Below are 25,977 nucleotides of genomic sequence, written 5' to 3' on the forward strand. Positions count from 1 at the left end.
TCCACGTGTTCACCAATCTGAAAGCTCTCAGAACCCTGTTCTTTTGGGTTTTTACAGGGGCTTCGTTACTCAGGCGTGGCTGATTGCATCATCAGTCATTGGCAAGCAAACTCAATCTCCAATCCCTGTCCCCTCCCCCAAGGTCAGGGGTGAGAGTGAAATTTCTCCTCTTCTAACAACTTGGTTGGCTCCCCGGGCAACCAGCCCCTCTCCTTAGGTGCGGTCCTAAAAGCATCTCATTAACATAACAAAAGACAACTTTATAGCTCTCAACACCTAGAAATTCCAGGGCTTCCGAGGAGTTCTGTGCCAGAAACAAGATGATACATCATCACAGTATCACGCAATTATCACACGCTATTGACACTGAACTCCAAGAGAGCAGTTAAAGCGTGGGTTGTCAGAAACTATAGCGATTGCGACCATTTAGCCCGGACACAGAAGACCAGGGCTCTGTTGGTTTATGGACCACAAGGCAGAAAGGAAAAGCACATAAGGGAACCTCAAAGATCAGTCATGGTTCAACAACCTCATGGTACCTAAGAGGAAACAGAGACCCAGAAAAGTGACGCGACTTGCCGATTTCAAGAAACCAGGGTGCAACCCAATCAAGGCTACAAGCGGGACTCACTGTCCCCCATGCAGACATCTTTCATGCCCGCGTGGAGATGACCCCCACTTTGGCTGGAAGAAGAGGAAGATCCATTGGTCAGGATCCAGACTGTGCCTCATATATCTGCTGCACGACAACTGTGCCTTGTTTCCCTGTCCTTGCTTTGTGCAGAAAAATTGAGCCACCGTTGCCATCATTAGCTGCTCTTCAGACCAGCTGAGGAATTCTCGTGCTGATTTATTAGTCTCTGCTGGGCTGTGTTCCACATAATTCTCAAGCAAAGGAGAGAAAAGATTTCCATCAGCTAGGAAGTGGTGTGCAGCACAGAGGTTAAAACAACATCTCCCTTGAATAATACATTTAAAAAGTCACCCAAAGCATGTTATTCAATCTGGCACCTAGATTTAAAGATTTCCAGATGGCCCACCCAGGCCTCTGAGGAAGAAATATCACATTGTTCTTCCCTTCTTTCTCCTGCCTCGCAGTGATAATATCACAACTGAGTAGAGAACCCCAGAACTGCGGCATTCAATTACGCCAATAACCAAAGGTAAGCGGCTCAGGCAGCGTGAGCTCTCTCCACCTGGAGACAGAACAGCATTTGTATGTGCAAAACCAAATTCCCTAAGCCTCTCGAAGCAAGCAGGAAACCTCAAGAAGAAACCAAGAAAGAAGAGGGGTTTCAAAGTCTTCCCAGGCCAATCTTTTGGGACCCCACTACGCGAATGGCACAATAACGTGTAATCTGCCAAAGGGACTATCTGACAAATGTACGTGGACGTTGAATTCCAGCCCTGCGATCACCCGCATTGTCCCTGCCTTCCATTCGGTTTGGTCAGTTCAGTTCAGAGACTGTCTACCAGGCATACAGGGATCTGCTGTATGTTGCACAGTTTATGACGCGATACTATCGTCAGTGTATAAAAATGACCCAGCGAATCTGCCTCCACACAGCTGGTTCGTGAAGGAGGGAACCGTACACACGGCCCAGAATCCTAGCTAATGCTGAGGCAGGGCTTCCTGGTGGCTTGCTCTGTCTGAAGTGCTTTACATACGTTAATTCATTTAATCACGCGTCCCTAGAAGGTGGGCTATGTGATGATTCCATTTGAGTAACGCAGAGACTGAAACTAGGTAATCTGCCAGGAGTCGCTGTTACAGGTTGAATGTGCTTCCCCCACCCCATCGCTATGTTGAAGCGGCAATCTCTGGTACCTCAAAATGTGACCTTGTTTGGAAATGGAGTCATTGCAGATGTCGTCACTTCATCAGAGTGTTGAGTTCGACAGAGGCTGGAGTCCTACTGGAGTAGAGTGGGCCCCGAATCCGGTGCTACAGGCCTTCTTTTCTCCCCAAGAGGAGGAAGCTTGGGCATGCGTGCACGTGCACGCCCATGTGACGATGAAGGTAGAGGTCGGGGCGATGTCGCAGAAGCCAAGGGATACCAGCAAAGCACCAGACACTTGCAGAGAGGACGCCATAGACTCTCCGCCACAGTTCCTGGAAGGGATGAACCCGGCCACACCTCGATCTCTAGCTTCTAAGCCTCCAGAACTAGGAGGCAATGAATTGTGTTCAAGTTCACCCAGTTTAGGGTACTTGGTTACGGCTGGTTTAGCAAACTAGTACAGTCACCAAACCAAACAAAACAAAACAAAAAACCACTGGGGTCAGAGCTCAACCCAAGCAGTCTGGCAGCAAAGTCTACATTTTTAACCATTTGTGCCTACACTACTTAAGGCACTGAGCTAAACATATGCTTCCCTACATATAAGGAAGAATGAGAGATGCATGAAGGGACATATAAACCAAGTGAGTTCACAGACAGATTTTGACCGGCCTAATTCAAAACATTTACTGGATAGGCATTTGCTGATATCTTACATCTGTGGGGACTCAAAAAGTGCACAGGTATGTCTCTATTCTCGTGAGACTTGATAACCTAGTTGGATCTCCGAAGGGCTAAAGATGTACTGAGTTGGGGAGGCTTTACATCAGAGGTGGCAGGTTAGGAAAAGGTCATGGGGGAGCTGCCAGGTCAACACTGGGGCAGAAGGGGATTTCGAGCAGAGAGAGCAATGTGTATAATGTCACAGAATCATGAACTAGAAACGGCAAAGCAAGGAAAAGAAAGCCTGGATTTTGAATAAATCATGTAAGGGTGGGTGAATGCCTAATCTATGTCAGATCCCTGTGCCAGAGACTTATAGAAAGCAGCCTTGGGCTAGGCTGTGTTAACTCTGGTGTTGACCCAGAGTGCTGTCTTGCCGCCATTTTGATTTACCATTCCTCCTTTGTGTCCTCGCTGGCTGCCTGACTCCTCAGATCTAAACCCCAGCTTCTGATGACCACCTCAAGCCTGCCGATCTTCTTACTCCTTTTCAAGGGCTTCTTGGTTTTGACTCTTGGCTTTTTTGGGGGAAACCATTTAGTTCTTCTCTCCGGCTCCACACACCTGGCCACTGGGGACTTGGGTCGGCCGAACCTGCCCTGGATTCATCAGTTAAGAGAGGAGAAGAGGCCAGGCCAGGGTCAGAATAAGGGGAGGAAGATGAGTTGTTATGGGCTAATTGTGTCCGCCCCACATTCATATGTTGTAGTCCTTATCCCCCGTACCTCAGAATGTGCTGTATTTGGAGATGTGGTCTTTAAAGAGGTAAAGTACAATGAAGTCATCAGAGTGAGCTTAGCCCAATATGACAAGTCCAGGATGTCCTTAAAGAAAAGATGAGGATGAAGACACACCCAGAAAAAAGACAGAAAGAAAAGAAAGCCATCTACAAGCCAAGGAGACGGACCTTAGAAGAAGCCAACCTTGTGGCCACCTAAATCTTGGACACCTAGCTTCCAGCACTGTGAAAAAATAAATTCCTACTGTGTAAACCACCCAGTCTGTTCCACTTGGTTACAACAGCCCGAGCCAACTTCTACACGGGGGGGGGGGGGGGGGGGGGGGGTGTCAAGGGAAAGGAAAGAAGGACATTAGTCCGTGAATCCTCACTACCTCCAAAGTGGCTCTGCTTCCTGGAATGGAGTCAAGATGGAGACCGGGCCTTTCTGGATGCCAGCTGGGATAAAGGCCCCAGCCAAGGAAGGATCTGGAAAGTAGGAGGCTCACAAAGCGATGGGCCCCCTAGTGAGTCCCCTACAGAGACTCCTTCAGGTTAAGTGTGATTTCAGACACCCACGCTCCTCTCCTCAGAAGCTGTCATCTACCCAAGTTACAGTTCAAGGCCCAACATGCAACGCTGCTCTAGAGGGTGAAATTCATTAGCCCGAGAGTAACCTGAGGGATCTGTCAACATGGGACAGTGACAATTATTTCTTCTTCCCTGTTTTGATTGGAAAAGCAGAGGGCCCTGGGTCCTGGAGGCAGGAACAGTGTTCACAACAGACATGGATGCAGTGTGTGTGTGTGTGTGTGTGTGTGTGTGTGTGTGTGTTCACGCGCGCGCGCGAGGAGATGACTATAGGAATGGTGCCTGGGGCGGGGGACACAGCAGATTTTTTTTTTTTAATTCTGCTTAGTATTGGCCTTCTTTACCTTCAACGGGGTTGTTGAGGAAGTATGCTGGTTGCACTCGCACATACGCGCTGCTGGGCTTCCAAGGATTTATGAAGATTTCTTTTGTGACTTCATTATAAAGGCGACTCTTTCCCAAGGGACCCATTCATCAAGGTATCACGGCAGTGTGCTTCCTGCCTTTGGCCGTGCCGAGAAAGCCCTTTCAAACGAACTGTGCACCAGCTGCAACACAGAGCGTGCTGCCTGGGGCACATGAATTAAATTAAGCATCATCCAGTAAGCATGAGAAACAGGCTGTCAAGGCATCAGGAGGAAAAGTGAAAAATTCAGTCAATTTGTCCTGATCCTTCCTCGACACAATCTGCATATTCGGAGCTATCGGGATGTGGCTGGGGTGAAATGTGACTCCAAGAGAGGGGTTGTGTCTTGTTCTTCCAGAATATTCCCGAGCACCACGCCAGGGACCAGGAGCACTCAGAAAATGCACACTGCAGAACTCTTCAACATTGTCACCGAACAGTTGTCTTGCAGGTACACCCTCATTCCGAAGTAACAGGCGTCACTTCTGGGTTTAATACGAAACGGGTTGTCACCGATGTACTCAATCCGCTGGGAACCCCCTGCCTGTTTACGGCAACTCTACCCTTCACCTAAGTAAGTGGGTGGAACGACGCCGGCCAGCCACGGGCATTAATTTACCCCAGTAAATAATGGGGCTTTTTTAAAAAACTCAACTCAAAAGGAATAATAATAGCAATTAGCATTTGGACAATGCTTTACAGTTTACAAAAGACTTGCACAAGCTTTATCTTCTTTAGAGAGAGCAAGGCGGGTATGTGTGCGGGCCCTCGGTTGATTTCACCTGCGCAGGACCAGGTCTGTCTGGGAAATTCTTACTCCCCTCTTCTGATGGTGTGATGCTGTAAGGTTGCCAGGTGCAGCCAGCCTCCTCCTCTGCCCCAGCCACAGAAGTTGGCATATGAACCGGGTCCAGGCGATCACAGAACTCCATCCCTCTGGGAATGAGGGTCAGAAGAACAGGTGGCTAGACTGATCAAAATACCTCACTAAGATGTTTTTTCAGTGTAGACCTGGAGAAGATTACTTGTTTCCTGAGTCACGGGTCTGAAAGGATATTATTCAGGGGCCCCCTGTGTGCCAGTGGTCTTTCCCGCCCACACGAAGACGGACTGTCTATAGTAGGAGAATGAATCCCACGTAGAAAGAAGCAGGAGCTCTAGTGGGGAAGGAGTGGGTGGAGGAGAAAGAGAGAGGGAGAGAGAGAGAGGATGAAACTTATCTGGGTCACTAGCTACTCTCTGGAGGCTGGATGGTATTACTCAGAAGCCCTCTGGACTGCCTGATTATATGAGCCAATAAATAAATTCTCTTTTCTCTTAAGCCAATGTGAGTTATCCTTCTCTGACCCAAGCAATAGGTTTTCCAAAATCAGACTGATTTTGAAGATGAAGAAACCAAGTTGTTTTCACATTGTCCATGAAAATTTTCTTCCCTTCTCCTTGGTAAAATCATACATTTTTGCCCCATTCACATTAGCCTTGGTCATGTCACTTGCTTCAGTCAATAAAAAAAGCCATAACCATGAACATATACATGAGCAAAAAAAATAAACCTTCTGTTGCTGTTACCCTGACAAGTTAGTCTTCTGTTAGTTTAGCAGAGCCTCGTTCAAAACCCTTCACTAGCCTGACTGATCTATATCTCTCTATATATCTATATATAGACATATATAGACAGACTTCCATTAACTAAGTGCTACAGCAGCCCAAATATCAATTTTGTTGGATGCCTGTTTCTACAGTTCTTATGGATACCATGCCAGGTTGGTTCTAGCAAACCTAACCTCTCCCCATTTTCCAGAGCCTCTCTCTTTGTGTGTGTGTGTGTGTGTGTGTGTGTGTGTGTGTGTGTGTGTGTTTATGATTGTTTTTCTTTCTGGAGCATTTCTCAAAAATCAAAATCATATAATCAAATAACAAAACAAAACAAAACAAAACATGGTCTCAAACCGTAGGTAGTACCAGGATGACTGATGTAAACACTGATAATAATTAATAAGAACAGCGAATATTAATATCCACTAACAGGCATCACACATCAGCAAGTTCTTAGAGACAAATCTTTGTAGGAAGAAGTCCACATGGGGCTATGGGGTTTCATATATATTTAGAAAAAGGCCTTTATGAGATAGCAGACTGTTTATAGTACTTTGTGAGAACATGGGGCTATCCCTGAAAATCTTTCCAGCAATAAGCCTACCCCGGTTATTTCACAGCAAAGTACAGAGAAGAGTCGCTCTACTTATAGACGAGGCATGGAGTTTTCTTGTTAAAGACAAGAGTTGCCATTTGCTGAAATTTTCCATGATGACAAGTAGTGGTCAGAATTATTCTACTAGCAGACATTTTCGAAAAAATAAAACATAAGTCGCCCTTCTGAAATAAAGATGACTTTGAGGAGCTATTTTTGCAAAGAAACTCATGCTACGGAAAGAACATTTTGAAAATGGCTATTTGGGAATATTTCATTGTTACACGATTTTGTTTCTGAAAATGATAAAAAGTCTCATGGCTGGAAAATTTTAAAGACTTGGGGGGGGCACCTGGGTGGCTCAGTTAGTTAAGAGTCCAGCTTCACTCAGGTGATGATCTCACAGTTTGTGAGTTTGAGCCCCGCATCAGGCTCTCTGCTGTCTCTGATTGACATCAGAGAAAAGAGAAATGTATTAATTGAATTTCAAATACATTGCATAATGGTAGATGGGCTGAAAATGAATCACTGTGATTTACTTTGCTCAACTCATTTTGCCTTCCTTCCATTTGAATTTACACATTTTTGTATGTTTTCTACCCCATAGCCTTCACAAAAAGCATCAAGATAAGTTTAACAAAGAACCAGACCTTTAAATCACATTATTAGCAAATATTACATAGTTTTTTCCAAGCTTATTTTGAGAGAGGGAGAGAGTGTGTGCCCCTGCACACACGGGGCAGGGGCAGAGAGAGGGTGACAGAGAGAATCCCAAGCAGGCTCTCCCAGGAGAGCCTGCCAGGAGGAGCTTCATAGCAGGAACCATGAGATCATGATCTAAGCCACAATCAAAAATCAGATACTTAACTGACGGAACTACCCAGCTGCCTCTATATCAATATTTTAAATCATATTAACTCTATAGGTTCTTGTGTGCCAATAGCGAAATATTATGCATTTAAAAGCCATGCGGATTTTTATCTTTCCTCCTTTTCAATAATTTTATTTCTGGTTCTTATACATATGATTGCATGGGCTAAGATTTCTAGTACTAAAGTGAATAGAAGTTTACCTTTGGTTTTAAACAGTATGTTTACTGAATATTTGTTGAATAATTCATATATAACGCACTTATCTTAAGTGTGCAGTTTAACGTGTTTTAATAAATATGTATACCCATGTAAATACCACCGCCATCAAGATACGGAAAATACCCATCACCGCCAAATTGCCTTCCCGCTTCCTTACAGTCAATCCTGACCCTGCTTCGCCCACTTACCACTGATCTGCTGTCACTGATTAGCTTTACCTTTTCTAGACTTTCACATAAATAGGTGAATATGCTTTCTTGTATCTGTCTTCTTGGCATAATATTTTTGAGATTTGTCCATACTGTTATATGGAAAAGTAGCTTATTCATTTACGTTGCTTAATAGTATTCCATTGTTTGAATACACCACCAATTGGTTTGTCTTTTCATCTACTGACGGACATTTGTGTACAAATATTTGTGCAAACATATATTTTCATTTCTCTTAGGTAAATGCCAAGGGATAAAACAGCTGGATGCTAGGGACAGTGCATATTTAACCTAAACAGAATTCACCTGATGGTTTTTGAAAGTCCCTATCCCATGTTACATTCTCACACAAGGTGAATGTGGGTCCCACTGGTTTATTGTCAGTCTTTAAAAATTAAAAAAAAATTTTAAATGTTTATTTTTCAGAGAGAGAGAGAGGCAGGGTGTGAGTGGGGAAAGGGCAGAGAGAGAGAGAGAGAGAGAGAGAGAGAGAGAGAGAGAGAATCTGAAGCAGGCTCCAGGCTCTGAGCTGTCAGCACAGAGCCCTGCACGGTGCTCGAACTCATGGATCACAAGATCATGACCTGAGCTCAAGTCAGATGCTTAACTGACTGAGCCACCCAGGCGCCCCAGTCTTGTAAAATTTTTAAGTTTATTTATGTGTTTTGATAGACACGGAGAGTGAGGGAGGGGCAGAGAGTCAGGGAGAGAGAGAATCCTAAGCAGGCTCTGCACTGTCAGCGTAGGGCCCAAGGCGGGGCTCGAACTCACAAACTGAGATCATGACCTGAGCTGAAACCGAGAGTTGGGACACGCATCCGACTGAGCCACTCAGCTCCTTTAACGTCAGTCTTCTAAATTTTGGCCATTGGTACATGTTTAGTGGGTATCTCATCATTTTAACTTTGGAATCATTTATAACATACGTGGTATGTTAGCACAGTAGCACATCCATAGTTTTCAAAACAAATCAATCTGCATACATCACAGGATAGCTGAAAAAGTATGCCAATCATGAGACACAAACAGGATGCTGCAGACACATTACACGCAGTAATGACCAGGTTCCTGCCTGGAGCGCTGGTCACTCCAAACCTAAGCAGTTAGTTGCTTTTTTAAAGACAACCTTACAGAGGTTTTGAGGTTTCCAATGTTATACCCCGAAAAGAAGTTAGGGAGGAGAGAAAACCATTTTCCTGCTTCCAGCTCTAAGTTTGGGACCTGCCAGCAAAGGCTACTTGTCCACTGGAGCCAGAGGACAGACCGTGGAGTGAGCTTTCTTTCCAGTATCGCACCCCGCTGTGGTGCCGACCTTGGTTTCACTCCTGATTCAAGTTCATGGGCACAAAGGTAACCCTAAAGAAAAACACGTTTCCCCCTCCAGGGTGGCTCCAGGGGGCGGCTGGGCCCCAGCAGCTTCTTGGGCACTTGACTTACCATTCACACGCAAGTTTAGGGACACTCATCTGTCATTTCACGGCTGGCTGGCGGAAAAGCATCAGTGCAAATACCAAGAAACCTCAGCGGTAAGTCCGTCTCAAGCAAGTCGGATGTCCCGTAATACGCTCAGTGTGATAGTTTAATCAGAGAATCGTGAGGTACCATTGCCTCTGCCCAAGAGGAACAGACTTTTCTTCTTTTCAAGAAAGCTCTTTTCAGATAGCTATTAGGTTGTTGAATGAGGAACTGCACAAAAGAAATGCTGGCTCCTTGTGGTCTTTCAGATCATTAAAAAGTTACCCAGGTGGCAAAACCAGTTATCATTTCCTAAGCTACGGCGGATGAAAAGAGCAAGGCTGGACACCAATCTGAGGCTGCATGACGGCCAAACCATCAGCCCGGAGCGAATGAGGATTCATCAATTCTGTGGAACAGAAGGAGTCACGGTGATTACTTAGCATTGTGCAGGAAAACCAACCTGTTGATTTGACTGAATATTCTGCTCTTCAGATGCTGGTCTGGCTTCCAAGAGTGTCACACAGCCAACATTGATCGTGTGTGTGTGTGTGTGTGTGTGTGTGTGTGTGTGTGTGTTTCTCTTGTGGCACCTGGCACAGGGTGAAACTCTCCAGCTACCCGGAGCTGGCTGGGAAAAGTACAGTTAGGGCGGGGTTGGGAGGAGGGAGGGGGGAGGCGTTGCCATGGGGAGGGTGTGAGTGTGAAACGGGTTCACTGTTAGGGCTGAAGGGAGCTCTAAGACATCAAAACCTTTTTAGCGATGATAAGTAATCAACCATCTGATGCTTTTCAGTTTCATTCCCCGGGAGAGCTCAAAGGGATGCCTTACTTATTTGGCCAAATTTAAATTACAGTCTGTCTTACCTTCCCTGCTCTGCCTGCCAAGAAAACATGTGCCCTAATCGCAACTCCCCCTAAAATGTGTGGGTGCCTTGCAGGAAAATGCTCTAGGTCCACAGGCGTTTTTTCTGCTGCTTCCCTCAAATTGGCCAACAACAGACAGCCGTGAACACTGGGGGCTGCTAGGGGGTAAAGGGAGGAACAATGAGCTGAGTGGCCATGAATTAAGACTGAGGCTTGAGGGAAGAATATTTCAGATGCTGCAAAGTGAGCCAAAGAGTTGTTTGATTTATTGAATTACGGTTTAAAGATCGAGATGACTGACAGTCCCGTGTTGAAATGAGGACACCTTTCCACCACAGAGGACAGACAGCTACGGATTTGGGCGAGCCTCTTACCTTCTCCAGCCCCTCCTCTGTAAATCTGTAAATTGAGGAACCTGGACATCAATTTCAAAGTGTTTTTTTTTTTTTTTGCCTCCAGACCTCAATTATACCTCAAACAACAACAACAGAAAGAGAGGGGGTATAAAGGGAATGAAAACGCTAACTTGAAAAGATATCTGTATTCCCATGTTCATAGCAGCATTATTTCCAATAGCCAAGGCATGGAAATAATCTAAGTGTCCATCAATGGATGAATGGATAAAGGAGTTGTGGTATATGTATACAATGGATTATTATTCAACCCTAAAGAATGAGGGAATCCCTACCATTTACGACAAGATTAATGTTCCTTGAAGAGATTATGCTAAGTGAAATAAGTTAGAGAAAAACAAATACTGTATGTATGATCTTACTTATATGTAGTCTTAAAAAAACAAACATGATACAACAAAACCCCCAAATTCCACCAAACTCATAGAAAAAGAGATCAGATTTGTGGTTACCAGAGGTGGGGGCGGGGAATGGAGGTAAATGGTTCAAGGGTACAATCTTTTACTTTTGAAGTAAGTATTGCAGATACAATATATAACGTACTGACTGTAGCTAACACTGTTGTATGATGTCTGAGAAAGTTGTTAAGAAAGTAGATCCTAAGAGTTTTCATGGTAAGGAAAAATTTCTTCTCTTCTTTGTATTTTATCTGTATGAGATGATAGATGTTAACTAAACCTATTGTGGTAATCATTTCACAAAATACCTAAGTCAAACTATCGTGCTGTATACCTGAAACTTAGTGACATCTGTTAATCATTTCTCAATACAACTGGGAAAGAAAGGAAATTGAGGTTAAAAATAAAAGCAAACTTTCCAAAAGTCAAACAAAAAAATGACAAGTCAATTCTGTTACTTTTAACCATGTCCCAGTGATGTGCACAATACATTCTGGCTTCCAGCCTTTCTGGCTATTTACTAAATTGGATGTGATAAAATCTATCCATCGCGAAAAGAAGGGGGTGTTCCTGTCACTGTAGGGAGCTTGGGGCAGGAAGGCTCCTCCCACTGTTCCCATCCAGCTCCCTTACTTGCCCAACTCAGACATTGTGGGAAACCCTTTCTGGGGGCTGTTTCGTCTCTGATGTCATACAATCCCAGTAATTCTCAAAGCGTGGTCCCCTGACCAAGCATGAGCAATGGCAGAACTTAGAAGAAATGTGAGTTCTCGGTCCACACCCCTGTACCTACCGAATGGGAACCTGTGGGTGTGGGGCCCAGCAATCTGTGTTAGAGAAGTCCTGCCGGACATGCTGATCTACCTTCATCTGAGAGCCACTGTGTTGTTTATTCCCTGATGCCCAAGTGGTTTGTTTCCTCTCAACAGTCACCAAACCCGAGGCCATCTGACAATTTAGGAGATTTGGGTCAGCAAGCACAGTGTCTACCCGGGAAAGGATTCAGAAACAGCTCTGAATTTCTCCCGAGACCCGGATGTTACAGAGCGGCTTGACACACGGCTCTGGCCAGTCTGCAGAATTGCTGAGAAGGGCAGGGCATAAGTACAGAGGCTCTGCCTCTTGCAACTGTTTGGGTTTTAGAAAGGGGTGCTAAAGGAAATTGCAAAATGCAATTTAAACACACACTGTTAGAAAACGTGCTCTGCCCCATGCCTCCCATTGTTACCTGGGGATCACCCTTCCGTGATCTCTGTTGGGTTGACTTGTACAGAGACAGGGGTGAAATGAGGCCCCATAACAGCAACGTTAATAGTCACGGTGACAAGGATAACAATAGCAAGAGAATGTCAGGCACTGCGCTAATTTCTATATCGATTTTCTCATGTGATTTTCGTAAGTATCTTCACAAGGGACTATTATTTAAAATTTTATAGGTGAAGAAAATGAGGTAGACAAAGGTAAACTAACTTATTATAGTAGGCAGAATAATACCCCCCCCACACAAAAGTATACATCCTGCTTCCTGAAAATTTTTGAATGTGTTACCTTACATGGTCAAGGGACCTCGCAGATGTGATGAAATTAAGGATCTTAAGATGGGGAGAGCATAGTGGATTGTCTTAGTGGGCCCCATATAAACACAAGGATCTTTTCATGAGGGAGGTAAGAGGGAGAGAAGAAGATGATAGTGAAGAGCAAAGTTCAGAGAGAGCCTGGGGGGCTCAGCCAGATAAGCATCGGACTCTTGATTTCTGCTCAGGTCACCATCTCACAATTCGTTAGATAGAGCCCTGCCTCGGGCTGTGTGCTGACAGCATGGAGCCTGCTTGGGAATCTGTCTCTCCGTCTGTCCCTGTCCGTCCCCTGCTCACATGCATGCATGTGTACTCTCCCTCTCTCAAAATAAATAAACGTTTAAAACAAAATAAAAACTCCCAAAACAAACAAACAACAACAACAACAAAGTCAGAATGATGCAGCCTGTAGGCAAGGAATGTGGGCAGCCTCCAAAGGCTGGAAAAGGCAAAGGATGGATTCTCTGCTAGAGCCTCCAGAAAGAACACGGTTCTGTGACACCTTGATTTTAGCCCCACAAGATCCACTTTGTATTTCTGATGCTCAGAACTGCAAGGCAATGCATATGTCTTGTTTTAAGCCATTAAGCTTGTGTTAATTCGTTACAGCAGCAAGAAGAAACTAATACCTGCCGAGGTCACACGGCCATTAGGCTGTGGATCAAGGATACAACCCCACCTGGGTGATTCCAGAATCATCAATTCTAATGCGGCAAAGGTGTTCAGAGCCTACGTTATAAGGAACTGAGTGCTGAATAAGACGAAGAGGCAAAGATACTTTCTCTTACGTGGCCTTGCCTCGATCACCAATCCAGCTGTAAGAAGGGTTCTTATTTCCTGGGTAGGGTTTTGTGGCAAATGAGATGGTGTTCCCCATGGATTTCTTTATGCTGCTCTTGTCCCAAGTGTGTTCCTAGCTGATACGGCCAATGGAGGAAGGTTTCCCTCCTACATGGCAGACCCGTCTGCCCGTTTAAGTGCTTCACAATCAGTTCCTTACAAGAAAAAGATGGGTTTTCTCCTGTATCTTGGAAGAACTATCTGAAGGGTAGGTGGTCCAGCTTCTAGCCAACCCATTAACCTCTTCATCTCCAAGGGAACCATGAGCCCCTGGATGTTCACAGGCTGTGTCCCATCTTCAAGACCTACCACGGCCATCACTTCTCGGCCTTTTGGCTAATATCAAGTGAAGACCTACCATGTCCAAGGCACTGCATTATCTATGATAAGGGGATGATATTACCTGCCCCAAGCCCTTCACAGATTCTTCTGGAAGAACTACATGTTTGTAGATGTAGAAATGCATCCTAAATTCTAAAAGTTCAGCTACGCAAAAATGCTTATTATCGTTTCCTTAACAGATTCCTTGCTGCCACCTTTTAATTTCATTGTCAGTGCAAAAATAAAAAGTGTTGATGGGCTGGATGGAACTTCATGACTCAGGCATTTTGTCTGTGGAGAATGAGAAGGAAGTAGAAGTAAGACACTAAAAATACTGGAGAAAAAAGCTAGCTCAAAGAGTTGAAATCAGGATAAACTCAGAAAACTTCAAAGTATATGCTCTTTCAAGTGTTCAAGAATTGGCCTTCAAAGTATTTTGTGAAGAGATTACCAACACACGTAGGATAAGGAATCGAGTAAGAACCAAAGGGCCTTCAGAAATCTCCTTGTCGGCAGTAAGAGGCGAAGCTTGAAAAGACGGCAGTTCATGTCTTTCACCCTTCAGGATTCAATTCAAATCCCATCTCTCCTCCACCAGCCTCCCTGACCCGCCCAGCCGACGGGAGCCGTTGCTGGCCCAGGAGCTTCTCATCCCTGCCGTTCGCGTGTTCTCGCTGTCTTGTGTCAAGAACTTCACTTGTCTGAAATCCACCTGGATTGTAAGCCACTTGAGGGGAGAGGTCGTGTCCTAGATGTATGCTGTGTCTTCACAGGGCTTCCGACGGTAGAAGGCGCATCGCGTCAGGTGGTGTAGTCCATTTCTAGACAGTCTTTGCTCGCACCTAAAGCACATGTGACAAAGTGCCCTGTGGCCTCATCTAAGCTTTTAGTATCATCGCGCTCGTTCCATCACCTCCTGGCTTTGCTATCACATCTTCATCTCCATCCTCCCCCAGCTTCCTCTCTACAGCCCCAAGTTAGGATCTGGAATCTTGATCTTGTAGTACCTGCTCTGGCGTATGTTACAGATCTTTGCTTTGGGACCATGGGACTCATTCCCCCAGCTGCTGGAACACTGGCAACGATGGCTCTCAGCTGGGTCTTGTCTTACCAAATTCCCTCCACCCACACAGCCATCTGACCCAAAGCGACAGCCCTTCCCAAGGGAGTGCACACCAAAAAGGTGTGGGATGGAAAGCCCTTGCCTCAAGGTGATTCAACTCCCATAGGCAGCCCCAGCTCAGGAACTCCCGTGCAAGTGGACGTTCACTTTATTCCGACCGTAATGCAGCTTAACGCCTCCTTGCGTAGTACCACCCTGCCTCCTTCATTTCTCCACACATCAGGTTCCTGAGAGCCCTCCGTGATAAACTTCCTCCATGCACATCTCTGCACCAGGGTCTGTTTCCTAGGGAACCTGTTCTGTGACGGATCTCACACATAAATCAGAGAAACATAAACAATGCCCACAGCATGAGGGACTGGGGAGGGCGCCTCACCTAACATCAAGCCAGTCCAATCCGGCCAAGGCTCCCAATGCCTGGCCATGAACACAGACACCAGCCTGGCCATCCGATGCCAGCCAAGTGAAGTCTGGTCACTTGTGTCCTCTCCATCGGTGCTTCCCACTAGAACTTTCTGCGATGATGGACATGTTCCCTGCCTGCCCTGTCCAATACAATAGCCATCAGCCACTTGTGACTGTCGAGCACCTGAAATGCAGCTAGTGTGACTAAGGTATTTCATTCTTAAAAATTAACCTATATTTAAATACAAACAGTCACATGTGTCTCGTGGCTCCCATGAGGCACAGAACAGCCGTAGATTACGAATCGGGCAGGTCTAGAAAGGCAGTATCTCAATGGCTCCAATTCCACCCGCCTTTACTTCTGCCTCTCCATCATCTAGAAGTACCTGGTCTGACTCCTTCAAAGTCATCCTAATGAGGCAGACAGAGGAACTGTGTACCAGTAAAGTCTAATTATTAAGTGGCCCAACAATGATTATGAATATTGTTAAGTCTCAGTGCCAGAGAGCTCTGTTTCAAGATTAAATTGGTTATAACGCATCAATCTATTCACCATTGCTTACCCTCATAGTCTTGTATTCCCCTGGCCCCCCAAGGAATTAGATGGAGAGAAATGACCTGTGTCTGCGTGCAACTGAACTTAAGGAATACATACCCCCTTTCTTGACTGTGTATGTGTGTACGTTTGATTAATGCCTTTTTCTTTGCCATTTGGTCTATATGATCCTGGAGCTTCAGCTCTATGTTTTGTACATAAGAAAGCAAAAAGAGAGAAAGACACAGCTGCCATTTTGAGGTGGACAGGCTGGGAACCCAGGGGAGACCTTTAGTCCTGCCCTGTTTCTTGGACAAGGACGATCTCTTATTACTGACCCAGAAATGTCAGAAGGGGCCCAGGATGAGAGCACATGGCTGCACTTGGGTAAGTTCATGACTATCCCGCAAAAACTGACTCTGTGTACATGCCCTCCAGACAAGGAGTCATTCACACCATCCTGCCGTCTGAGGGTCAGCCCGGACACAATCCGTGTGAGCCACTGAAAGCAACTGAAATTGAATCCAGTGCAATTTGAAAATATTCTGTTTACTTAAAGCCCAGAAGCCTAGCGTGAGAAGAAGAATCCAGGCCCAGGCGATGGTAGTTAAATTTGTTCATTTTTCTTTCTTGTTGCAATTTTATCTTTTCCGAGCAATTTAATGAAGACTCCAGAGGAAAGAATTAAATGTCTGCTGGTTCAATTACCAAATAATGAAAAGGTCGAAAGGAGCCCCATGCACTGTGTGCTGAGCCGCTATAAAAGGCTGTGCTTACAGTGAAAATCTTTTGTGTGCTGTTCACACTTGCGATCTGCCACCCACAAATTGTACAGATGATTGTCAGTGTAAGAAGCAGAAATCAAGAGCTGGTACAGGTCGCCCTCCACAAGGGTGAAAAGGCCTGGCCCACGGGGGCATCTCACGACACCCACGGCAGCAGCCAGAGGCACGGTGGGGACCATAGCCTTCATCAGGAGGGACCAGACTGGCATTAAATCCACCCTTTGAGAAGGTTCTAATCACCTTTGGCCCTGAATGCATTGTGACTAGCCTGTCCTTGGGGCCACATGCAGGGTACGTCTCCGGGGCCAAAGAGACCTGGCAGCAGGGATTTCAAGGACTCTGCGCAGCCTCTCTGGGATCTGAAAAGCTACCCCCACCCCCAACCTGCCCCAACTATATACAGAAAAGAAAGATTACAGAAACACAAAAATCCTCTACAGAAGCCAAAACAAAGATAAAATAAAACTACGGTTTTTGGAATTCAAGCTTTAAAAATCAAGTCTCTTTGGAAATAATAGGCAAGCAAAAAGGCAGCTCGGTATAGACTCTCCTAGCCCCAACACCCACGATGACCATCTCTCCACTCATGCTGCGGCTTCTCTAAAACCTTTGGATCAGTGACATCGAAAGACTCAATGGACAAGTCGTTGTACAGCTTCTTTTTTCACCCTTAAATTAAGTTCTTCTTTGGTTATTTCAGAGAATAGCCTCATTCTTAGGAAACACACACTGAAATGTTTAAGGATAAAGGGTCATAATATGTATCGCTGACCCATAGTAAAAAGTGTGTGTGCGTGTGCGTGTGTGTGCGTGTGTGTGTGTGTGTGTGCGTGTGTGTGTGTCCTCCTCCTTTATCTCTATTGACATATATGTAAATATTTACATACACGTGTATATACATTTGGGGGAGGGATGAGACAGAAACCAGACTAAACGATAAAGCAAGGGGGGTAAAGTGTAAAGAGAATTTGGGCAGCCTTTGAACTATTTTTATTTTTACAACGTACCTGCAAGTTTGAAATTATTCCAAGTTTTAAATAGTGCAAAAAGTTTTAAATAGTGCAAAAAGTTTTAATTCTTTCTCTTTTCTTCTCCTGTGTATTAGCTCCTTGCTAGATACCCTCATAATTACACAACAGCCACACTCTGGGTAACAGTGTCCGTGAGGGGAGCGCCACTCCATGAGAAGGCAACAGTTCTGCTGATACGTGTAATCAGGATGAAGATTCTCTTGGAGAAACCAGTCTCAAAGACAATTCTAGAACGGCCCCTCTTACGGTGCACTGGTGATTACTGAGGGTTTATGCTGGGGTTGGAGAGCGACTATGGATAGGGAATGCAAGAGTATCTCTAGATAATTCCTTCCTCTCTTCTCTTAAAACACTACAGCCAAGGGTATTAGGTTCTCAAGGTTTTAAAAATCATGACTATTCCTCAAATCAAGTTAAAATATACGTGAGGGGCACTGTTAAGCGTCAGACTCCTGATCTCAGCTCAGGTCATGGTCTCACGGTTCATGAGTTTGAGCCCCGCTTCAGGCTCCATGCTGACACTGCGGAATCTGCTTGGGATTCTCTCTCTCTCCCTCTCTCTCTCCCCCTCCCCTGCTCATGCTCGCTTTCTCGAAAATGAAAAAAATAAACTTAAAAAAATATATGTAAACATACGTGAAAACAAACTGTATGAGAAAAAGAAAATCTCTGAATTATTTATGCCACTTTTTTTGGGGGGTGGGGGGAGTGGTGTCTGAAATGAGAGACCATAGGATCATTCTGTTATCAAAAGAGACCCTCTCTGGGGGCACCTGGGTGGCTTAGTCAGCTGAGTGGCCGACTTTGGCTTAGGTCATGATCTCGCAATTCGTGAGTGTGAGCCCCACATCAGGCTCGCTGCTGTCAGTCGGTCAGCGTAGAGCCCACTTAGTATCCTCTGTCCCCCTCTGTCTGCCCCTCCCCCACTTGCGCTCTCCCAAAAATAAATATTAAAAAAAAATAATACAAGAATAGAACCTCTCTGAAGACTGACCTTAATCGGTACTGCTACTCCTATATTCCCAAAAAACACAACTGTGGGATGCACTTGAATGAATATATGATTAAATGATTGAGCAACACCTGAGATAAAGTTCTAGGCTCACTTCCTTATCCTCAGGAATACCCTGTAAGATGTATGAAAATCTAAGCGGAGGCATCTTTAACTATAGGGTTCTCTCTTCATAAGCTTCTATTCTCCTCTTCTCCTTTATTTAGGATTCCATATTTAAATCTACTAGCATCGTAAAGAAAAAGGTGAGATCAACTGGACAAAGCTATTTTTCACACATATAATGGAATAGGATTAATACCGAGAGTACGGAAAGCATTCCTACAGATGAATTAGAATTAAAAAGATAATTCAAAGTAAAACTTGTCCAAAAGAGCCCTTGAACAGCTATTCCACAGAAGAGAAGGCACAAACGGCCAAAACACTCTGCCCAGGTGCTCAACGTCATTAATAAGTGGAAAATGCAAATGCAAATGCAAATGCAAACAGCATGTCATAAAAACCACATGGGCAAAAATTCCAAAGCCTGACAATATCAACTGCTGACGAAGCTGTGGAACAATGGCACTGTCGTTTACTGCTGGAGGGAGGGAAAGGTGGAAGAACCACTGTGGGAAACACCTGGTCATTACAGAGCAGAGTTGAAGGCATGCGTGTCCTGTGACCCAACAATTCTACTGCTGGGTCTATACCGAGAAGCTCTATCAAAGGCGCAGCGGCGGGCGGGTGTTGTGCAAGAATATTCCTAACAACACGTGTATAACGGAGGCCATCCAAAGTCTGCCAACAGAACAGTAAACTAGCAACTTGAGGCATTTCATACAATAGAACAGTATCCAGCACTGAAGATAAAGAAACAATAGTTGTGTACATCCACAGAATGGTCATCAGGAACATGATGTTGGACGAAAAAAACAAATGATACAAGAATGCATACATTATGATTCTATTTATGAAACAGGGTTTGTTTTTAGGGATAGAAAGAGGGGTAGGGGCGCCTGGGTAGTTCAGTCGGTTGAACACCCAACTTCAGTTCAGGTCATAATCTCACAGCTAGTGAGTTCGAGCCCCATGTCAGGCTCTGTGCTGACAGCTCAGAGCCTGGAGCCTGCTTCAGATTCTGTGTCTCCTTCTCTCTCTGCCCCTCCCCAGCTTGTGCTCTCTCTCTCTCTCAAAAATAAAATAAAACATTAAAAAAATTTAAAAAAAGAAATATATAAGGTAAACCTATACATAACAAGGGAATGAGAAACAAAAATTCAAGACTGTGGTTACCTGTGTCTAGAGAAGAAAGGAAAAGCAATCAGGAGGAGCCATATGGACCTTGAATGGAAACCCTAATGGTCTATTTCTTAAAAGAAGTAGAGGGCACATGTCCATTGCATCATTATCCTTTATACTTACACATCTTACAAATATTCTTTTGCACGTATCCAATATTCAACAAAAACAACTTTTAAGAACTGGTGAAGAAGGAAATGACCAAAAATATTTTATCAAGACTTGTTGGAAAGGAAAACAACATTCCAGCCAGCAGGCTTTGGCAATCTTTCCTTCCACACACGCCATACTGGCCTGTCTCTGATTCTTCTTTGTTCACTCGATCCAAAACCAACCACGGCTCTGCGTTACCAGTTGTCCCGGGTTGGGGAAACATTTCACAATATTCATTAGAAGGAACAGCCAAACTTCTTTCTCTGTCCTCCTAACCCTCATTAAAATTCAGGCCTCCTCCAGGTGTGAATGACAAGCACATTACCCCATTCACGCATGCGCACACACCCATCCAATCTCTGCAGCTCAGTCAGGTTATTATTATATCCAACCAACTATTACTGAAAGCCATTATGACCTGACTTTTGCCTTTGACTTATTCTCTAATATTTGTACATATTTAATCATGATAACAGAATACCATATTCAAAACAAAGAATCTATCCTCCAACCTATGCCTGAAATCTGAAAAAGCTCCTTGAAACACAGACATCTGTCTATGCTCCAAATACAACCATGTAGCAACAGCCCTTTAAAGCTAAACTAAAATTTAAAGTGAGTGGTGCAGGGGCGCCTGGGTGGCTCAGTTGGTTAAGCATCTGACTTCGGCTTAGGTCATGATCTCGCAGTTTGTGAGTTCGAGCCCCACGTTGGGCTCTGTGCTGACAGCTTGGAGCCAGCTTGGGATTCCCTGTCTCCTCTCTCTCTGCCCCTCTCCCTCTCACGCTCTGTCTCTCTCTCTCCCAAAAACATTAAAAAAAATTAGGGATCTAGAATGTTAAAAAAAAAAAATTTTTAAAAATAAGGTGAGTGGTACAGTTGGTCAGTACAGCACTTAAGAACAAGATAAATCTCGCTCCAGAAAGTCTGACTCCTCACCTTGGTAGGTCATTAAAGATAAAAAGACATTCATTTCCCCCTCTGGCCCACCTGCCACCCAGTGGATGGGGAAGAAGAAAGTTTTGTTCTATTTTCAATGTCATGAAATTTTTTAAAAATTTGTTTTCATGTCAGTTACCCCAGTGACGTCTGGCTTCTCTCAGCAGTAAAATGCCAACAGGAACAAAATAATCAGACTGCCAAAAAAAAAAATGCTTCAAAATGACCCACCTGGAAGATTCCATCACTTAGTCCCCTGACGTTTACTGAAGACCTAGTTAGGAGACGCTGTAAAAATACAACCACTTACCTCCGCGTACTGTGCGACAGAACTGGCTTCGACAGCATACACTCTCCTAGCTCCAGCCTGCACGGCAAAAAATGATAGTATTCCTGATCCACAGCCAACATCTAGGACAATCTGGAAGAAAGAGCAAAGACAACAGAGGGGTGAGAAAATGCACAGGTATGTTGGCTCCACCATGGCTTTGAGCAATTGTCTTCAGGCTTAATGCCCCAGCTTTGCTGTTTACAAATGGTCTCACCTTAGTCAAGTTAGGGATCTCCGTGAGACTCCATTTTCTCAGATGTTTAATGGGATAATAATATCCACTTTTTAAGGTTTGTTGGAGGGATTAAGTAACATGAAGTATCTACAGAGCACCTGGCAGGTAATTGGTGTTTTTCAAATCACTGCTCTTATTACTATGGTGTCTCTGTTTTTTGTTTTTAATTTATTTTTGAGACAGAGAGAGACAGAGCATGAGCAGGGGAGGGGCAGAGAGAGAGAGAGAGAGGGAGACACAGAATCCGAACCAGGCTCCAGGCTCTGAGCTGTCAGCAGAGTCCAACGCGGGGCTCGAACTCATGGACTGTGAGACCATGACCTGAGCTGAAGTCAGACGCTGAACTGACTGAGCCACCCAGGTTCCCCTACCATGGTGTCTTTGTAACACAGATCGCTGTTAGGACGTCCAGGGCCAAGAAAAGTAAAGCGTCATGAATAAGCTCGCCTATCAAATCTGTTAGCAGGAACAAAACGAAAAGTGTCACCGATCATTTTATATGTTTTTATACCTTCTGTGTTTTATTTTATGTATGTAAAATTTTTATATATAAATTTATTACATATTCATATATGTATATATTCAGAAATAACTGAAGATAAAGTCTTCAAAAATCCAAAAGTGGGGTTTGTGCTTGCTTTTTTTTTCTTTTTTGAAGGCCCCCCACCCCACAGTTGGGGAGGTTTACAAATGGAGGGTAGGAGGGTATTAAGGCAGTGTACAGATAGAATTCTCAGGAGCTTTTTTTTTCTATTCTCTGGGTTCAGACCTTGGACTTAAATCAAGACAATCACCTTTCGCTAGCACAAGGGCCCAACATTTGAGAGGCAGGAGGTATGTGATATGTATTGGGCCTCCTCCCCAAACATGTCTGCAACCAAGGCCCAAATTTCAATCTGATCACTGGGATTTCAGGTGACTGCTCCTGCCACATCAGTGACTCTTAACTCAGCGTCTTTTAGCACTGGCTTTGAGCAAGACGTTTTCATTGGCTCTAAATCCTGATAATAAACGTCTGAGTAAACAGCATTACTAGGACTACTTTGGAGACGACCACACTGAAATTCGGACACGGACCAACAGGCCCAAGTTCATCTAGCAGCAGAGAGGGGAGTGAAGACTCGCATCTGGGTACATCCGCCTTCCAAGCGCATGTTCCGTAAAACCTGCTTACTTACGTCCATCTTCATAAATCTGTCATTTTCACACGGCGACGCCGATAGGCAATGTTAGGCGAGGAAACCAAGTATTACTTTTCGTAGGAAATTTAGAAAAGATCTCTTTTTTTTTTTTACTTTGATAGCAGGAAAATTTCCCCCCAAAATAGGAAATATCAAGAGGGTGTGTGTGTGCGTGTCTGTGTGTGTTTTAACCGCAGTATCACACTGTGCTGACACAGATACTGTGCCATTATTCTAAGAGAGCATGCCGTTAGTAACGGGTTCACAGTGCTCACTCATATTAATGCTAGAACTGTGGCTGTATTCCATATGGTTTCCTAGGGTTTGGGTAATTAGGAGCATTACCAATTTAAAATGTCACCCAGGCTCTGGAATTTGCTGTCAGGCTGTCTACACTTTTAGAAATACCAACATTCCCCTCCCCTCGTCCTCCCTAGGAAATACATCATCTTCACATGGCCCTGCTCTGTTGCAAGAACACCTGTGACCACTCTTTAGTGAATGCGGCCATTAGGGTGGGAAGTACAATTCACAGCACCCCCCCCCCCTCCCAAATAGATACACCAGATCCAGAAGAATCTTTCCGGATTCAATCTTTTATTGAATCTTATTCAATAAAAATATAAAACCTCACAGTCTACACCCAGTCCAAAACATGGATGCAAAATGAAGACACAATGAGAATTGCACCTGTTTGCTCTGGTGACAGGTGCCCTGAAAACCTGTGAGTGGTGTTCTTTGTCTCTTTTATTAGGGAGCTGTGAAGCACATCTTGGAACAGCGTTTTTCAGCTCTCTTGACCCTTGCAGATTAAAAACCAAAGAAATGTTTGCCGCAAAAGAGAGGAAGGAGATAGGTAATGGAAAGAAAAGAGAAAAAGGTCAGAGATGGGAGGGAGCCTGATGGATGTGGTTCAAACTTTGCCCAGATTAGTCCATTTGGTACGCTTTAATAGACCCAGACCCTATCTGATGAAAAATCCCAAATGAAGGCAATTTCCCAGGTACCTTATTTCAATACCTCTTTTCAGGCCCAAATAACCTTATTCATTTGGTTATTTCAAAACAGTGCATAGGCCTTGGAAAAGAATCTGATCTTTTCTTAGCATTATCCAGATAATGCCATCTGCTTCCCACTTGTGTATATATGTAAAAACTTAATAAGGGAATTTTCAGTCTGGAGCTGATGGGAGAGGGTGGGGAGAGGAAGGAACATTTTGCCTTGTCTACGTAAGCCTTGCAATGTTGCAAACAAAGCTCTGGAGGGCTTAGAATAAATCCTCTGGTGAAAAAACGAAAGGTCAAAGCAAATATTTAGGCTCTAATGGAAATATACTACCCTTTCCAGCTGGGGTTTCCAAATCCGAGAGGAGAGAGGCCACTAACACAGATAACTCTGTTATACGCTTTCCTACATGGCACTTCAGGAAGCCTTGAAGCTACCTCCAATCATATTTTCTTGCCCTCACAGAAGATTACATTGGTCCCAGTTTTTATTCTAGCACTGGTAGGCCACCACAGGACTGGGCACGTGTGAGGACCTTGGCAGATATTAAGTTATCCTTTCTTGCCCTAGGGAAAAAAAAGATCCCCCCACGTTGGGCAGAGGCAATAAAATCCCCTTGTACCTCCAAAGCCATCCACAGTTTCCCAAGGATGTTCTCCTCATACTATTTGATTGCAATGTCTCCCTGGAAAGGGGAGTTCACAGTTTGTCCCCATTTTATTGATGAGGAAACGAGGCGTGGACAGACTACTTCCAGCTCAAGGTAACATGGCCGGTAAGCGGCAGAGTTGGGCAATGCTCAACCCTCCCCACCATCGTGGCCTTCTCTCTGTGTAGTAAAAGATGAGAAAAAAGGGGTGCGCTGTGAAGAGATGAAAATCTGGGCATATCAGACAGCCCCAATGGTGCCACGCAGCTAAGCGGAAAGTCCCCATCTCCTCGATGTGCTGTCCTTGGGCCTCAGCCATCTGGCAATGACTGGCTTTCCTGGTCTCTTTTTCTGTAATTCTCTTCTTTCTTCCTCCCCCCACCTCCACCCCCCCGGCTTGCCAACTGCAGGCCTTTTCCTGATTCTAGGCTCCCTCATGTGTGATCCCCTGTGGCGGAGGGAGCCGAGAGCCTGCCAGACGTTCATGCTCTCTCAGAGCCTGGACGACAATCTCTGCTCCCCTGTATCTCCATAGGGCCACGGGACCACTTAGCCCAATGGAGCATGAGGGGAAGTGACGAGTGTCCCTTCTGTGGGGAGGTGGCTGAAGGTGTACCTTGCCTTCCTTCCCCACACCCTCTGCTCCTTATGGAGTCACGCTGGAAACCAGCTGCTGGAGGTGAAAACAGCCTGACTCCCTGGGTCGCCACTTTGGGAAGAGCCACTCAGAACACCCTGGATGTGCCATAAGAAAGAAATTTCCTTACGTGAAACCACTGAGATTTAGGGACTGTTTGCTTTAGTGGTTGGCACACACTGAAACAATACTTTTCTGCTGGGTGAAATCCTTCTCATTTTTCCCCCTGGGGAAGTGACGACCAAGCACAGATATCACATCTCTGGGACACGTTCTCTGACGTCCCCAGTGTAGGCTGCCTGGTACATGGCTCTCCAGAAGAGCTTACCACAGGACTCTGCATATACAGTAAAACCTTGGAGTGCGAGTAACTTGTTCTGCAAATGTTCCACAAGACGAGCAGACATTTCTAATGAATTTTAACTTGATAAACGAGCCATGTCTTGCAATACGAGTTGTCCGTGATGCCGAATGTCACGCGATCACAACTGAGCCAATGGTTCTCTCTCTCTTTCTCTCTTTCACTGTGGGATTGTGGGTAATCATCCCCCATGCTTGGATGTTCAGTCTCAGGCTGCGGTGTTTGGCAGAGATCGGTAATTTTTCAGAACATTGGAAGGTGCCCCCCACTGGCAGTAGTGTATTTTTTGTCACTTCAAAGCACCCATGGATGTTCCTCTGGTTTTCCGTACAAGAGTAAGGTTAGGAATGCTTTGCTTTATTCTAGGTCAGGCTGCCAGCAGATTATAGACCCTTTCCTCTGCTGCCTTATTGCCAGTTACATTACATAGAGTATATGACAAGAGTTTTTTTTTTAATTTTTTAATGTTTTTATTTATTTTTGAGAGAGAGAGAGACAGAACACAAGCAGGGGAGAGGCAGAGAGAGAGAGGGAGACACAGAAGCTGAAGCAGGCTCTAGGCTCTGAGCTGTCAGCACAGAGCCCGATGTGGGGCTCGAACTCACAGACCGTGAGATCATGACCTGAACTGAAGTCAGATGCTCAACGGACTGAGCCACCCAGGCGCCCCTGACAAGAGTTTTTAAGACTGCACTGTAGTCGACATTCGTTAGTGAAACTCGTCCTACTCAAT

General features: G+C 44.9%; 1 protein-coding gene across 1 annotated transcript in view; it reads right to left on the minus strand.

The window, feature by feature from the left end:
- LOC131490783 (histone-arginine methyltransferase CARM1-like) overlaps positions 1-25,977 on the minus strand; it is a 259,132-nt gene that overhangs the window by 57,764 nt on the left and 175,391 nt on the right. The window contains exon 7 of the mRNA XM_058693237.1: positions 21,156-21,266. Coding sequence (XP_058549220.1) covers positions 21,156-21,266 — 111 coding nt within the window. The remainder of the gene's footprint in view (positions 1-21,155; positions 21,267-25,977) is intronic.

This window comes from Neofelis nebulosa, chromosome 12, assembly GCF_028018385.1.
Source record: "Neofelis nebulosa isolate mNeoNeb1 chromosome 12, mNeoNeb1.pri, whole genome shotgun sequence".
Classification (NCBI taxonomy): Eukaryota; Metazoa; Chordata; class Mammalia; order Carnivora; family Felidae; genus Neofelis; species Neofelis nebulosa.